The sequence below is a fragment of the Trematomus bernacchii genome, unplaced genomic scaffold, assembly GCF_902827165.1.
Source record: "Trematomus bernacchii unplaced genomic scaffold, fTreBer1.1, whole genome shotgun sequence".
NCBI lineage: Eukaryota > Metazoa > Chordata > Actinopteri > Perciformes > Nototheniidae > Trematomus > Trematomus bernacchii.
The window spans coordinates 5,700,482-5,718,712 of NW_022987739.1; the positions used below are offsets into that span (position 1 = coordinate 5,700,482).

Genomic DNA, 18,231 nt, shown 5'->3' on the forward strand with positions numbered 1-18,231 from the left:
TCCAGTCTGCATCTATAAAACATTGGAAGCTGTTATGTCGGACTTAGTAGCGTTTCTCCATTGAACTGGCTCTGTGGTCCAGCCCTCTGATGTTAGCGTTGTGAGCTAACAGCCTTGATTGCTGGGTTGATCAGGACCACTGCTGGCTCCCTCTAGTTTGTTACCATGGTGATCCCATCAGGGAGTCAATAATTGTAATTTGACGGGCTGAAGTCCTCCAGTTAATGCACTGAAAGAGAAGAGGAAATGGCTTATGTTTGACATTTTTACAAGTAAAGAAGGCTGATTTGTTACAGGTTTTTTTCTGTCAGACACTTTGAAACATGAGACCTTGAGATGGTGATATATTTAAAGGGGCCCATTATGCTCATTTTAGGTTTCATAATTGTACTTTGTGCTGCAGCCCAGTTCACTCTGATTGGTTAGCTGGCCGGCTCTGTTGTGATTGGTTAACCGTTAAGAGATGTCCCGCCCCTTAGCCTATCAGGTACAATGTCTTAGGCCCCGTCCACACGGAGACGATATCAGTTGAATCCGCTAACGTTCTCTATCGTATAGACGGTTCGTCCACACGAGGCCGAAACGGAAACGCGGATTCGGAGCCCGAATTGTCCGTGTGTACGCCCTATACGATCATTTCCTGAAAACGATGACGCCATAGCCCCGCCTCTCCCCACCTCTCCTGCTCACCCCCGCGTCACCCGCGTCATTGCTGATGCGTTTCGCCAACAACAACAATGGCGGATAACAGGGTTGCGTTCGTGCTCCAGACGCTACTGACCATGACACAGATTTTAGTGCAACATGTACAGCTCCTCTACCACAACCATCAGCAACAATAATAATATAATAATAATAAGTCTTATTCGCTGCTTTTGGTGTATTTTGTGGCGGAAGTACAGCACCACTTACAGGCCCGCCATATGTACTACAGCGTCTCCAGCGTTTTCGAGCGTTTTCGTGTGGACGGACACGTTTCTTGAGCCGTTTCCGTGTCGACGGAAGACCTTTTTGAAAACGACTAAGGTTCGTTTTTGTTTTCGTCTCCGTGTGGACGGGGCCTCAGAGCGCTGGCCAATAGAAGCGTGAGGGTTACAAAGTGATGAAATTATGTTACGGAAGTAAACAAAGGAGTCCCTTGGACCCGTTTCAGGCAGTGGGAGAATGTGTGGGAACTGTGGGAAACAATAAAAAATCCCTCCTTTGGCAGTTATTTTTTCAACAGTTCTGTATCAGTAATGAATGGATATTTGACCAATAGAGACATCTTTCAGTTGTTTAACTCTCCTCTCCTCCCAGCCCTGAAACTGACTGTCGAGTCCTTCCTGCCTTTTTTTAGACTCGCTGCCTAATCTGTGGAAGCAGAAACCACATTTCTCGCAGCCTGATAGAAGTGAAAAGTGACAGAGGAAGAATTAGCTGGTTTCTTCTCATCAGCTCCTTTCCTGCACTCTCGCTTTTCATCCTGTGTTCACTCGGAAATTCGTTTCGCTCAGACTTTCCAGGGAGAAATCCAGCATAACGTGCATGTGTAAGAGTGCGGATTTGATACTTTGCCATTCCTCTCCTGTAGACACCTCTGTTTCATGTTGTTTCCTTTCCTTTTCTCTCCCTACCTTTCTGCTGTCACTCCCTGCACTCCTTGCATCTTTTTGCCTCTCATCTCTGGTGCACTGCAGGAGGTTTTGTCACTCTGTGTGTGAGTGTGTTTGCTTCTGTTTGTGTGTGAGTGTGCCTGTAGTCTGTGCAGGCCGCATCTGCTGTTTTGCTGTGACTGTGTGTGAAATGTTTGTGTGATGCTTAAACATTTCCTAGAGCTGTGAAGTTGACATCTTGCAGCTAACAGACAGCTACGCATACACTGTAGTCCCTTTCACACATGCACTGCGACCCTGAACTTATCTAGACATTAACCGCACGACATGTATGTGAGAACGCAAATGTCCGAATCAATACGTCATCAATTATCAAAATATGTTCTCGCTGTTTATTCAGCAGTCGAACACATTTGACGCCGAGCAGTAAACTACAGTGTTAATGACTCTTGGTTACAAAATAAACAAAAGCTAAATGAAACAATAATCCTTTAAAAAAACGAATAATTACAAATTGAATACAGAAAGCTTGTGTTAAAGGGATTGTCTAGATAATTAATCCCAAGTTTTACGCTGTTCACCCAAATCTCGCAGGCATGCTAGCCCTTTATTTTTTCTTCTTCTCCCCCTACTCTGTTCCCTGCCCTGCTACCATTAGTTATTACATGTCATTTGTTAGACGCTTTTTTTTTGTTTTGTCAAATCATTTATATTAAAGGTGGGGTATGTCATTTATTTCAGAAACACTTTTTGTCATATTCCATGGAATGCTCTTAACATCCCGATAGCAATGAATATATTAAATGCTTTGACAATAAATACATAAAAAAAATTAATCTGTGGAAGCCGTGGCGCTGTAAAAAGCATGACCGGCTAAAATAACTGGATGGCCTACCTGCCTGTCAGCTTTCCATCTCGTGCACAAACTTATCTCGTGCCCTCATTGGTCATGTGCGCGTTCGTGTGTGTTGGAGGAGGGGCTCTGTAAGGAAGTCTGAAGGAAGAGGCAGATTTTTTCCGGTTGTGTACTTTCAAATTCTAGCACACTCGAGCTGGTTTCTCCAAAATGACATACCCCACCTTTAAGGTGACTATATAAGGTTGTGCAGTGATCAGCGAGTTTTGCTTAGAAATAAAATTGTTATGTTTGCAGGCTTTAGAAAGTGCAGTGAGACCATTATATACCGCCACTTTCCACTGAAACCAATATAATCCAGTGTAAAATAGGGTTTCAGGCACTGTCACTCACTCATTCTTCTGGCAATGGATACACACTTCCAAACACACACTATACAAATGCATGCACACAGTAGTCATTTGACAGAAAAACAAAACAAGACCGAGTTACAGAAAACCTAAAGAAAAGTAGAGCAAAACTTCCCCTAAAGAGGACGGCGGGTGAATCTGGGGCAGACAGATAGGATGGCTTTTGAGTACGTTGATGCCAACAGCAACACCAGAAACTGCAGATTGGAAGCAGCCAGCAGACAATGAACTGTAGCCGACACTCTGAGACTAATGAGCAGGAGAGCAGGCTGAGGGGAATCGCTTCAGAAAGCTCCAGACGCTCTGTCACTTCATCATTGTGCTCTCTTGTATCTGACCTCATATTCTACCTTGTCTCTCACATATACATGTTCTTACAGTGAAGGTAATGTTTTTGTTATGTAAAGTCACTAGCTGTAAATATGATGATGCACTGCATTGCAAACTTGTAGGCATATTAACTGTCCTCTGATTTAAAAAGCTTATCCACAGGAACTACTTCCATATTGCAAACTTCCCTGTTAACATTCAATATCCCTGTGACTTAGTGCATCTTAATGAGGGCATATCTGAATTTGCAGGGGAACAGAGTTTCCTTGCTCTCACAGACCTGCATAAACATTCTCTTTTTCACCGTAACCACACAGTTTACCCAAGTGTTTCAAATTCCTGACTCTATCTCTACATTATTTGTCCCTAAGGAGCTCTGATTTTACACATCAAAGTGTCAGGGAGTACTGCTGAATGTGTAAATAGCTGTAAAGAAGTATTTTGAGGCTTCGGTGTGTGCTGTGCAAAGTCAGATAAATAACTTTACGTAATGTCACTTGAGTGCTAAATGTAATAATGAAAGAAATCCTAGGGTGTGGAGTCAGAAAGAAGTGAGTTAACCGTACCTCGCTAACTTGCTGCTCATGCTATAGCTGCAGGATACATTAGCTGATAGGAGCATCAAATAGCTGATCTCCAGGCTTACTGCTGGCGACCGTTCATGTGTAACGTTGGCAGATTTTGACATGAAAGAGAATCCATGGCATGAAAAAAAGATGATATCTCTTGTTCAGCTTCATAAATGTTTTATTATTTTTTTATACTGACAATCTTGGGTCCAACGGTGTTACATAAACTACTTTATTCATGTAGCACATTTCAACACACGGCATTTAAAAGTGCTTTACAAGAAAATGCTAAACTTATGCAGGAGAAACCCATTATAAAATGACATTTAAAACATTTAAAAACAGTTATTAAAAAAGCCAAGAGAATAAGAAAAACTAGCTAACATCGAATCAGACAGGTATTATTTGATTTATATAGCATTCAAAGGTATCAGTCACTTAGCCCTCATCATGCCATTGCTTCTGGACCACAGGTCTCTATTGTTGGAATCCCATTGGTCAATTAGGCATGTCACTCCAAGTGTATCTCCCCTCTACACGCTCTACACTCTTGTTAAGCCTCACTACACTGAGTACTTTGGCTGAACTTGTCATCTACAAACTGCTGTGTGATGTTTTATAGTTATTTTGTTTACTGGTTTGTTTGTTTTGTATATCATTGTTGTAAGAGTGAGTGTTTTTGTGATCAAGTATCGGCTCTCAGAGTTGACAGAGAGGCTCAGGAGGAAGGCAGCTTGAGTCCACAGACTTTCTTAAGCTTTTCTTTTCTGTCTCTGAATGTAGTGCCACCGTGTAAACTGGTGACTCAGCAGAAAGCTTGTCTCAAAATTTATTTTTGCGTCCTCTGGGTCTTTAGAGGCTATTAATGCTAATGAAGATTAATGCGTTCTAATAACCCGTCGAGAAGGATTCGTGCCAAGAATGAGAAGAAAAGGGAACTGGAGCATCTTGGTTTACTTCGCACACGGGGGTCTCCTGAAGAGAGAACAAACACTGACAGAAACTCAGGTGCACAAACACTGACTCAGGCAAATGCACACACAACAAATCCCTGAAGTTTTGCCTAAATCTGGCAAAAACTATTCAAATTGACTAACAGCGAGGCATCTCCCTCACTCCTTATGCTTTTGTGTTCAAGACTTGCCAACTCTCCTCCTAGCAGCAAGTTAGGAGTACTTTATTCTCATTCAAGGTGCTTAATTAGACAATTTCCCTGAAGCAACTGTCATTCTCTCTCCTGAGTCGCGGGAAGTTCAGGCAGAAAAGAAAGAAATTAGTAGAAAAGAGGGAGGAAGCATAGAAGCAGGTGTTACAATAGATGAACAGAGAACAGTGAGAACAGTGAGTGTTCCTCTGCTGTGCAGTAATGAAGGTTTCTGATGGAGGTTCAGTTCACTTCTGTTCTACCGCTTTCTGATATTTCCAAGAAAACTGTAAAAGCACTCTGATGGCCAAGGTATAAAGCCTGGCTTACATGTACTGTCATCTCACAGTTATTTCCACCACAGAACGTTTTAGGAGCTTAGGAGGAACCTGAACTTTGCACTACAGGAACATGTTTTAGTTTTGTCGCTTGACTTCATGCAGCAAGCAATACAAAAATAAGTTGTAGACAGATGACTAGAAAAGAGTTCAGCAGAAAAAAAAAGCATTATTTTATTTATAATTTTTACTGAATAATGTATATATCTGTATGTAGTCAGCTGAGTTAATGGTTAAACTACTGCAGTAAATTACATAACTGCAGCGGGTCAAGTATAAAAAGGTTTTCTGTGATGCCACCACATTTATGCTAGAAGAATATTTTAGCAGGTTTTCCCAAATGTAAGACACCAACAAACCAATGCACATGCTAATTGTGGTTGGAAAAAGGATATAATAAAACAGTTGCTAGCTTAACATTAGTGCTGATCTCCTGGTGATTTCATAACTAAACACGTTGCCTTTGAGAATGTGTGATCGCTTGTGTGTGCTTTAGATTAGCTGCACACTGATAGAGTATTATCTCAAAAATACACAAATATGTCGAGTGTGTGTGCTCTCCTCACCTTACACCAATCAAACACTGTCCGTATTAAGCTACTTGTTGTCTTTCGCCCGCGCTGCCCTCACTTTTACCTCTGCCCCCCCCCCATCAGCATCAATCTGCATAGACACATCTATCGACTCATTATGCAGCATGAGCCTTCGGACTGGCATTGGTCCTTCATGTTGTGCTTTGTAGCTGTATTACTGTATCATCCATAACTCCTAGTTGTGAGAATCACACTATTAAGATGTTCCATTAATCAATATTGCACTTGTGACAACCATTAATTATTCCACAGTCCGTTTTTTTACATTCTTCTTAAATTGTCACCTTTTGTTGCTGGTTATTTATCTCTCTCTCACTTCTCACTCCTCTCTGTCGACTGCTGTCATCTGCATGCTTGCAAATGGCACACTGAGCTGTCAGCCTTCACACAGGGAGGAGGCAGAATGGCACACACACACACACACACACACACACACACACACACACGTACACACATTCTCGTCATTCAGGGATCTGAAAAAGAGGAATAGTGGAAATGTCTCTTGGTGATGTGGATAAACGAGCCAATCAGTCATCTGGAAGTATAAGACTTTTATTTCCTAACTGCCGCTCACTAAAGTCTGTGGGAATATTAATCGCCGAAACATACCCCCTGCCTCTCTCTTTGCCTGACAGAGGGAAAATAGGAAAGAGAAGACGACTTGAGTAATGTCTAAATATTTGAAGAGGTTGATGTGATGTGGGGCTTTGAGCCTCACTGTCAGCGAGTGGGAGAAGAAATCAGCAGAGACTAGGTTGAAGATCTGAGGCGGAGAAAACATGCCTATTTACTTTTTTCCTCTGATTTTCTTTCTCTCTGCGTCTCTTGGTCTCTGTTTCCGTGACTCCTTTACTGTCTTTTTCTGTCTCTCAGTGCTCCCACCGTGCATTTCACTGCGTTTGATGTACTTTGTCTTCCTTCTACACCAAATTATATTATATATGAATGTAAATCCCAAGTAGAAATCACACCACGCTTGCATGTGTGTCGTTTATAGTTCTTGTTTTAAGCTATTAGTAAGGGCTTTTTTGTGGTCAGCATTGGCCTTACATTGCAGATATTCACAGCAGTCGGTGTGATCGAATGAAGGTGTGCATATTTAATTTGTTTTGTCTCAGCAACACCTACCCTGACTCTCCTGTCCCTGTAGATAATAAACCACCGTCCACCTTCATGAGCCAAACTGGACCCACTCCCAATGCCAATACAATGTACAATCTGCCATGTGGGCAAACATTTTGAGCAGGTAGCTTCCAGGTCAGATGACGGAGTGAGTAAATTAGCAGTCAGCAGAGCAAATCACAGCAGCAGGGTCTGATTTTTGGTCTCATAAGACCAGAGATTACCGTGGTTACATCGTTCTACCGAATGCTAATCTACTGCTCTCTGCTCAGAAGCAAACCGTCTGTGCTACAGGGAACATGTTGGCTGCAAAATGTTGACTCTGAAGCAGCCAGTGTCCTGTAAAGCTGTGATAAATTCCCAATGTTAACCTAGTCATAAACATCCATTAGAGTTTACTCGTGTTAGCTTGTATAAAAGGGGTTTCAATCATGTCAAAGCAAAGGAAATATTTGAAGGACACCAAGGATTGATTCGACCCAAGCGCTATAGACAGACACTGTACTCATATTCACAAGCACAATCTGAACAGGACGTAATCCCAGGATCATCTTTCAATAACAAATGGGGCTAACCAGAAAGCCACTGAGCCACCCAGAGGAGGCTGAAAGGTTATAGTGGCTAATTGGATTTCATGTCATTAGCGTGTTTTGAGGTCATCAGATCCAGTCCCCAGACAGCCATGAGAAACTTGAGCTGACCAAGTAATGGATAAATTACCCACAGTTACAATAATCGTTGTCAGAGCTACTCGCATAACTGCTCAGAAGAAATGAATAGATCCAGTAGGAGAAGTAGCAATTGTACAATTCCTCAATTACTGAGCTGAAGTCCAAAGTGGAACTCAAGCACTAAACGTCTGTATTGAATGATTAAACTAAATCATTTTCATGTGCAGGTTGAACATAAGAGCTCATACCTTTCATGCTGGATTTTGATTAACATGAAGAACAAATATGTACGTTCTTGTTACTTTAAGAGAACCCACCGTGCATTTTCTAAAAGTAGTACGACTGGAGCAAAACCCTGAGGTGATGACTCACTACTTCAGTCTATGTTAAATGACATGGATATGTATGGTGTATGTTAAATCTTGTTTGTAAATACTCAAATTCAGATTAGAATGACAGGAATGCATCTTAGTGTCATTTTTTAATATTTCTGAGTGACTGACATGGATTTATGATCCAAAAATGTCTGTGATGAACCTCATTTTATATGTAAAGAAATGCAAATAATTATTAAGTGAGTATTAGTTGATTTGGTGAACATCCAGGCGCCTCTTTTGAAGTCATCGAGCATTGTCAATCACATTTTTACTTAGGGCATAGAATTTCTTAAATACACGTCGTAAAGAAAAATTACCATATTTCTTACCACCACAATACTTAACACCCGGCTTAACCTGTATAATTCAAAAAATGATTTAAGTAGAAAAAAAAATTAAAACAAGTAGCCATGCAAAACCTTTGGTTTCATAAAAACACTTTTAAGTTTGTGACATTTTGATTTGAATAACTTATTATGTGATCAAACTACAACTAAAGCTTTTGTTACTTGACGGTTTTCAGATGCTTTGATTGAAGTTACTCTGCCCATAAATCAATGTAACAGTGGTAATAGAACATTTCTTTACATCATAGGACTCTGTTTCCACCAGACGGACTGTATGGGACTGAATAATCACATTTCAGACAGACCAGTGGAGGAATGATTGATAGAGACTTGCCTCCATATATTTCCCAGATAACCTTTCTCTCTCTATTCTTCATCGCTCTCTTTCTATCTGCAGCCAACATGCACATGTGAATGTTTGAATGATCACACACTTATCTGTGTCTGATCTTGAGCCTTTCAGCTTCACAGTATGTTAGCTGAATGAGACATGAAGAAGACATGACACTTCTGAGAGTCAAGTATATCTTGGCATGCTATTGCATGTCGGATAAACTGTAGGTTATTTACACATCGCTCATCATCATTACTTTCAGTTACAGTGTTCATCACTTTTACACTAACTGTATCTTCTGAGCAAGATAATATTAAGAGATGGGAGAAAGAATATATAAATATATGTTCAAATATTTAAAGTGGACCTATCATGCTATATTTTAATAATATAGTGTAGGACCATACCTATATAAGGCATATTTATACTTTTTTTTTTTCAAAATACCAAACAGATCATGCATTTTAGCCATGCCTCATTTTGCTCAATTTGCACTTTTTTTAGATCTGTTTTTGCAAGGGCAGATTCAGTGAGAACAGCACCATCTACTGGCCTGGCATATGTACTACATCGTCTCCAGCGCTTTAGAACGGCAATGGCCGTGGCTGTCTCCTCCTGATTGGTGGAGTTGGCCCAATAGCCGTAGCGCCACTGTCCTGACGTCAGGACAGTGTTCAAATCTGGATCAGTTTTTATCAGATCCGTTGCAGCCCCTTTTTTAGAGATTTGGGAAAATAGAGAGGGTTGTGTTTTCTGACACTTGGTGAGTTCCCTGGAACACCGGGGACACATATTCATGTATAAAAGACGTACAAAAGTGCATTTTGCATGATAGGTCCCCTTTAAGTTGCATGCCGAGTCCGACTGAGTTTGTTTTGCAAAACATAACATAAAACCAACAAGACCTTGAACCGAGGAAGCAGATTTGCTGGGAGCCGATGCATTGCATGTTGGGAAAGAGTGTCATTGCACTTCTCAGCATTGTACCTCAGACAGCCCTGAACAACATGGTGAATGGAGCAGAGCGTATAGGTTTTAAAAGCACTTACCTTCTCAATGCAGTATGAAGGTTTCGAGGTCCTTGTTTTATATCACATTGTAGAAGGGCTTTCATAATGGACTCCTCTCCTCTCTGCATCTCTCTGCATACTAAGCAGGGCCCCATACGGCCCAATTTGCACCTCACAATTTACTGGTGTCGCTTCACATTTGGTGGAGGAAAAGCTGAGGCCTTTTCCCTGATCCGCACACTGCAGGGAGGGGAAGGGGGGCACAAGAGGAGGAGGGGGAGAGCGGAGGTTGCTTAGCTGACGGATAAAGCCTGAACCACCTCCAATCCACCATTAATTTCCACATTTGCAGGTACACAGACGTATGCACACATACACAATCCAGCGCTGAACCGAAAGCCACACACACACATCCCATTTAAAATGTACAGCTCATAACACACAGCTAACCCCCCTGACAGATTAGGGGCGATAGTTGAGAGAGATGAAGGGAGGAGGAGAGGATGGGTGGAGGGAGAGTGTGTGTGCTGACAGGACTGTGACAGGGCTTAATTACCAAGCGAGAGCTGTGCACTGGAAGCAATTTCTAAGGATTGTTGTCATTTGAATAGATTAAAACGCCCTTTCACTGGTCTAAGCTGTCTCACTGCCGGCTTGCCTCTGCTGCGGATTAAAAGTCCAAGTCAAATCAAAGAGATGAAGAGAGAGATGGAGACTGGGAGGAGTGTCACAGAGGGCACTAAAAGCAAGATGGTGCTGAAGAGAGAAGCAGAAAGAGGGGGAAAGGCAATATATAGATTTTGCATGCTGCAGGACATTAGGAATCTGCTGTGGTGATACAAAAACAAATACAAAAGAATAATGGTTGTTGCCCTCTTAGTCCTAAATCCTCCATCCCTGTGCAAAGCAGTTGTTCTGTGGGTGTTTAACGATTTGAAAAAACCCACATTTCTCTTACGATGGATTTACCGTTGTCTAATCGCTGTCTTTTTCATTTACCTCCCCCTTCTTTTTGCAAATTGCCCTTTCCACCAGACACTGAGGGCTGCGAGCACACATGGAGGAAGTTCCACGGTCACTGCTACAGGTACTTCAGCCGGAGACACACCTGGGAGGACGCTGAGAAGGACTGCAGGGAGCACAGCGGACACCTGGCTAGTGTCCACAGCCTGGCCGAGCAGAACTTCATCCGAGGTGGGTGGAGGTCAAGGATAAAGCAATAACGAAAACTAAATTGGCTCAGAAAGTGTACATGTTTTCTTCTGAATACATTACACTGCAGGACGTCAGACCAATTTATGTTTTGCAAAGTCATAGAAGTGTTCCGAGTTACCTAGGAATTTCTAGTTAGAGTGTTTCCCAGACTTGATTTTCACAAAGATCTTCTCAAAACAATGAAATCACCTAATTGAATCTTTAGTGATCAATGCAAAGAGTCTCAAGCTATGTTATAGGAGCTTTGAACGGCTGCAATATCTGTGAGCAAACGCTACAATGCTAATGCTAGCATGACAACATGCTCACAAGGACAATGGTAGCACATTCATGTTTAGCAGGTATAATGTTAATTATGATTAACAGCTTAATTTTAACATGTTAGCATGCTTCAAATTGTCAATTGTAACATGTGAAAACTAGCACTAAACTCAAACAACGTTATTTTTTTTTCAGCTATTTGGTCTAAAAACCTTATTATTACACAAATACAAATTGTTTGAGTTGATGATGGATGAAAAGTCACCATATAGCCAAGGCAATTACAGCTTGTCCTGTTGGGTAATGACTATGTCACAGTACATTTCTGTAACTGATATACTCATAGACAATCCTGAAATGGTCTGACTGTGTTGCTTCACATCTCTATAACATATCTGGCTTCTCTTACAGCCACCAATCAATTTAAATAATAGCACTTACACATCCTTTCAAATCGAACCAGCTCTCCTTCAGCTGTCTGCCTGCAACACATCAGTGATATCTACTTTTCGTCATTATTATTATCATAACTTGGCAATGGCAGCTCTTGCCTTATGTGTATTCCATAACCCAGTGATAAATGTCAGTGTTGTTCTGCTCTAAACGACCTTTGAGGAGGTTTATTGCGCAGACAAACTGTGAAGAACACCCTCAGGAGCCCAGTTTGCTCAACCAAATAAATGTGTATCACCATTTGTTGCAATAAAAAGGTGCTATAGGCTCTGATACATTGTCTGTGACAGAACATTTAATATACTATCATATTCCTTCTTAGGGTGCGATTTGTCTTGAAACCGGTGAAGAATCCACACAGTGCAGGCAACCTCATTTGAAACTGAGCTAAATAAGACCAGTAATTGGACAAAAAAAGAGCTTGATTTAATTTAGTTTAAGGTGGATTTGTGTGGGAAAGATGTGAAATTGTCACATGCCAGAAGAAGATTTTTTCTACGCTTGTATTAAAAAGAAAAAAGGATTTTATGACTCATTGATTAAATGGTTGTCATGTGTAGCGAAATCAACAGACCTGCTATTTCAAGCATGTTATCCTGAATTATTTCCAAATGCAATATACGATTTTTTTGCCTATTTTCAATGCTGTTCTTAATCCTTTAATTTATTATTCTTAGCTTTTGGCCCCTGGCAGTGCTCTTCATCCACATGTTGTAAAATGGCCAGATCACAAGCACCAGTCCCCTGTAATATTGAATCCACCTTCTGTTTTGAACAGATGCCAGGACAGTGTCATCTATCTAGCACCCATCTTTCTTCCACACACGCACGGTTACCAAAAAAGTGTGTTTAATTGCCTCGAAAATGGAAGTCTCCACCCCTGCAATAAGAGGATCAGAGCCATTAGGAAGATTAATGGGCCTGTTAATGATGTTAAGCAGATACGCCATGATTGAAATTCCATTACATATGTGCAAGCATGTGCACGCGCCAATGCAATCGTGCACACAGACCCCCCAAAACACACAAATGAGATTAGCCCAAAACACCATTAGTGATTTTTTTCTTTCACACAAAAAGTCTCTCATCCCCAGTTTACCACAGACAGAAACTGTGAATCTCCATTATTGTTCTTCTCTCAGCTAAGCGAGGGTCCCTGCTGATGTTTAGCTCCAGGACTGTGTGTTTGGAGCCTGTTGCACAAAGAATAACCCTGCAGCACAATATGTAACATTAATGAGCACTACATTGGCTTTATAGGTATAGTAAAGAACAGCTTACCAGTCGGGGGGATATTGCTGAACCTTCGGAGACTGTTGTATTATATTTTCTGCTGCGCTATAAAACCTTTTTGACGCATGAAGAAGATAACATGAAGATGTCAGAGAAGTCTTTGAGAATCTTTAGAGCTTTATCCTTACGAGAAACTACATTTCAGGGCGTCTTTACTATTATTTTTTGTACCCGTATTTTAACCTCAACCCCAATAATGATGACCTATTCTACTTGAATGATGTGAGCACCATACTGTACATTATAACATACATTTATAATGCATTAAAGGGACTTAAAACCCCTTTTTACAGACCTACTTGCTTTTGTTTTGTACCCTGGAGCACTACATTGCAGTCCAAAGGTTGGACACCAATCTATTCCAATTTAAAAAAGTGTATTTCCATTTACTATCCACACGTTTTGTTTACAGAAAAAAAGACCTGGCTAAGATGGAAAAGTTGGTGTATCGATAAAAACAATGCGCTCAACACCCATCATATTGACGTACTGTGTGTATTATTGTGTGTACTGTATGTATTTATTTTGTATTCATTTCCTGTTACCTTCTTCTCAGGTCTAAGCCATGACAACACATGGATCGGGTTAAATGATCGCACAGTGGAGGACGACTTTCAGTGGACCGACAAGATGGATCTGGTGAGGAACTGTGTGTTGTTTTTTCTCGTGCTCAGCTGATGATCCCAGTAGTGTTTAAGATCCCATTGGAGGTATATTCATTTGGAGTTGCTCGCAGTAACACAGCCGTAAATACCCTGAACAGCAGTTAACTGAAGGGAAACTAATCCATGAGTTTATGTTCCCTTTGTGTCACACAAAACATTTTCACTGTTACCTATAGCTTGAGATTTCATTAAAAAGATTTTGCAATACAGCTTTATCTACCTATGACATCACATATTCAGTATGCACAGGATGCTTTTGTTTAATTCCTTTCTAGATTTCCATCATTACATACAAAAACATCACAAGGTCATATAGTAACCATGAATTTAGGAGTGATACATAAATCATGTTCCACAAAGAGTTTATTGCCATAAAACAAGTAGACATGAGATGAGTATCTGATGTTGAGAAAAAAATAGTTTAAGTTTTAAAACTACATATAGTTGTTTAAATGTTTGTCTCCTTTTTGTGCATGTATGTGCAGCAATATGAGAACTGGCGTGAGAACCAGCCGGACAACTTCTTTGCTGGAGGAGAAGACTGCGTGGTGATGATCGCTCATGAGAACGGCAAATGGAACGACGTGCCATGCAATTACAATCTGCCCTACGTCTGCAAGAAGGGAACAGGTGAGAGCAACGGGCGGACGGAGGGAGAGGTGAGAGGAGCATGAAGTACGCTGAGACTTCAACAGCTGATTAAGATGACTGACAGAGAGGTGAGGAGGCAGAGTAGCAGCATGTAAAACTGTAACAAGGCTGCGAGGAGACATCGGATTTAAACAGTGAGACGGCGAGGAATCGGACAGAAGAGGCAGTGAGACGGAGAAAAAAGGGCAAAGGAGAAATAACCTCACTGTGCTGTCAGTTCTTTAGTCTGAAATCCTATAAGGGGAGTCGTGAGATGGATAATGAGAAAAGATGACAGGATGTTCTTAAAGCCGTTTTTATCTGAAGGGGATTACAAGTGTCGCAGCCTATTTCTGAGACGACATGTTCCATCGACGGCTTCTGAACACCCTGGCTATAAAATACTTACCATTATACACAGCGCAACAGATTAGCACCATACCTCTTCAATCAGTCCACATGCTTCAGATTCACACTCATTACTGCTCTCCAGCTCAGCGCCCCTTCTTATATCTCTCATAATCCTGCAGCACGACTTTGAAAAGTTCTCCATGTTCTTCTCATCACGGCTCCATTTCCTCCGCCAAATGTTCTGTTTCACTAAGGTGAAGCACGTCTTGAGGCGGAACGTACTTTCTGCTCAGGAAACTTTAGCTCAGCAAAACCAGGGAACAAACGTATTGGATGGTTAAGTTTCTATACGCTGCTACCTCGGCTTCATGTCCCCTGTTGGTCACCTGATGCTCCTCTGAGAGCCTATTACAGCTTCTGTTTGACACACATTTGCATATAGGTCAGACTAATGACCGATGGCAAAAATACAAACATAATATAAGCGTAAGGCAGGCAGGTTTAGAGAAATAGCAGGACGTAAAAACACAACTTTGCCTGAAGCTTTGACACAAAATGTTGCTCTAAGTTTCACTTTGATAAACGCATGTGGCATCATCAACATAATGCCATCATGATCTGGGAAAAAATGGATGACAGATGAGATTTCTGGTCGGCTAAATGGTAAATGGACTGCATTTATTTAGCGCTTTGTCAGTCTTTGCAACCCATCAAAGAACATTTACATAATACGGTCGTCATTCACATTTACACACATTCATGCGCAGGCAGTGGTTGCCATACAAGGTGCTACCTGCTCAGGTAATAATAAGCTTAATCAAATCTTTCCCGGTGAAGTCTGTAGTAATGGGTTATAATGAATAAGGGAGAGATGGATGTAACAAAGGCCCCTAACCAGACTCAAATTATAGTCATTCAGGCTTATCGTCAGCGTTGAATCTATACTCACTTGTAGAAATGAACAAAATTGCTTCCCTCATTGTCCCTGTTCTATTATTATATTTGATGGCCCTTAACATAAAAGCCTTAAAGGCTTTACTGATGGTCATTATGTTAATTTAGGCAAATTTCTCATGCTTTAACAGATGGTTTGTCTTCAGACGATACAAGCGTAAGAGCGTACTTCTGAAGCCTCAGGCGACGAACACATCTGATCCTCTCTTCTCGTATGAAAGGGAAGGTATTTCCCTCACAAACACAGTGTTGCATCACCTCTGATGAACACTGTCACAAGTCCCCAGCATCCGGCCCACCTCTGACCCTAATCAGTCAGTTACAATCACCAGCATCTTTTCATCTCCCCCCGCCTCCCATCAGCCTCTTCTTTCACTCTAAGTAACCCCATGTAATGTCTTGTCTTATCAGTGGAGTTTGTGAGCTCCATGCTGAGTGTTCTCTGCGCTCTCTCTGCTTCTCAAAGCTCATGTGACGTGTTTGTCTGCTGCTCATCAGCCTGATGAGGCGATAACAGCACCGTGTGAGCCTATCGGACGCCTCAATCAGCCGCCCAGCATGATGTGTCATGCAGATTGTGAAGATGTTTTTGTCATATAAGTGAAAAGAGGTGAGACTGACATCTGATGAGACGATGGTCAGATCTAAGGGAAAGACAGCCAGACTCATGAAACATAGTATTTACTAGGAACAAGTCCTGTTTCTCGCTCGAGGCCAGAAAAAGGCTAGTCACTGTGACCTTTTTACCTGTGCTGGACTATGGTGATCTGATTTATATGAATGCACCTGCCAATTGCCTGGTCAAGTTAGATGCTGCGTATCACAGTGCACTGAGATTTGTGACAAACTGTAAAGCATTAACTCATCACTGTACCCTGTATGCAAGGGCTGGTCTGCCTTCACTAACTGTACGGAGGCTCAGTCACTGGTATATTTTTATATATAAAGCCATGTTAGGGAAACTTCCATCCTACATCTGCTCCCTGATCTCACGGCGAATTGTAAGTGGCTATTGCCTGAGATCGCATGCTGTGGTTTTATTAAATGTGCCAACTGCTAGGACTGTCTTAGGGAAAATAGCATTTAGATACGCAGCTCCACTGTCCTGGAATAGTCTGCAATTAAAATGGAAACTGAGCAATCTGGTGCCACTAAATGTTTTTAAAGCTCGGTTGGATGCTACTGAATCGGAAGCTGTTGGTACCTGTGCATGTGGATAGTATGTAATTTGTAATCCCTATAATGCTACTGTATGATGTCCCTTTGTTGTTCTGTTTATGTTTTTAATGTTTCATGTGGAACCTACTTGAGCAGGTCTCCCTTGAAAAAGAGGTCAATGATCTCAATGGGATACAACCTGAATAAATAAAGGTTTGAAATGAAATGAAAAATGTACACAACTCGCTCTCACAAGCCTCAAATATTACTCACACATTGTAGCAAACCTTGTCAAACCTGCTTCTGATTTCTTCAGATGTCTTTATCTTGAGCTATCTAGCCAGCTAATGATGTAGAAAATGTAAACTGACTTTGTCTCCTTTTGTACAAAAACAATCCAGATCAATAAGACATAACCTGAGGTCTATAGGCCCTCTGAATACAGAAACCTCACAACATGTATACATGAAAACTTTATGCATTGAAGTGACTTTTAACCTTTTATATTGATGAGCGATACATTTTGTAGTTTTGAATACAGTGTTTTACTATGAAAATCAGCAGTGTTTCATTGCTGAATCCACATTGTATAAAGAATTATAAAGAGGAACAAAAGATTTAAGGAAGAAAAGAGGCACACAGCAAGTTCTACACTTACATTTGGATTCAAGTAACGAGAGTCACGTAGACTTCTGCCTCTGAGCTCTTTGAGGGAGGAGGAGAAGGAATTTGCCCAGAAGAGGACATGTAAGTATTACAAAATAGTTCCATTATTTTTGATGGGTCATTATATACAGAGACAGGAAATCAAATTTTGCATGACAGACTCTGCGCTCAGTGCTCTGGGAGATGATCGGCTGTCGTCTCTGCCTTTAGCAGTTGATGTGTCCGTTGGTGTGTAATGTAATCATTGTTGGATAGACATTGTGTTGTGTAAAACTGTCATTGCTCAAATGTATTTTGAAAGTAAGGGGGAAAACCAATTTTTATTTATATAGGAATTACTCAACCAGCTACTGTGAATGCTTCCAGTTGTGTGTGTGTGTGTGTGTGTGTGTGTGTGTGTGTGTGTGTGTGTGTGTGTGTGTGTGTGTGTGTGTGTGTGTGTGTGTGTGTGTGTGTGTGTGTGTGTGTGTGTGTGTGTGTGTGTGTGTGTGTGTGTGTGTGTGTGTGTGTGTGTGTGTGTGTGTGTGTGTGTGTGTGTGTGTGTGTGTGTGTGTGTGTGTGTGTGTGTGTGTGTGTGTGTGTGTGTGTGTGTGTGTGTGTGTGTGTGTGTGTGTGTGTGTGTGTGTGTGTGTGTGTGTGCATAGAGCTGTACCAGTCTTAGCTAGTGCAGCAGCCTTTAAAGCAATTGACATTGTAGTTCAGAAGGGATTTGGGGGGAAACAGGTTCCCCTGTGTGTGAGGACGCCACAGGTGAGGGAGAGTATGTGTGTGTACTGTACAAACACTCCTATAGAGTGGTGCAGTGATGATGTATTTTTGTAGGCGAACCGAGAAGTAAGCATTGCAAGGGTTCCCTAGACAAGAAGTCAATTGGATTTTTCCATTCTAA

The 18,231-nt window shown here is 41.4% G+C and overlaps 1 protein-coding gene across 1 annotated transcript in view; it reads left to right on the forward strand.

Moving 5' to 3' along the window:
* The window catches only part of ncanb (neurocan b), a 134,265-nt gene that overhangs the window by 104,188 nt on the left and 11,846 nt on the right, over positions 1–18,231 (forward strand). Inside the window, exons 12-14 of the mRNA XM_034147910.1 lie at positions 10,732–10,890; positions 13,475–13,557; positions 14,069–14,213. Coding sequence (XP_034003801.1) covers positions 10,732–10,890; positions 13,475–13,557; positions 14,069–14,213 — 387 coding nt within the window. The remainder of the gene's footprint in view (positions 1–10,731; positions 10,891–13,474; positions 13,558–14,068; positions 14,214–18,231) is intronic.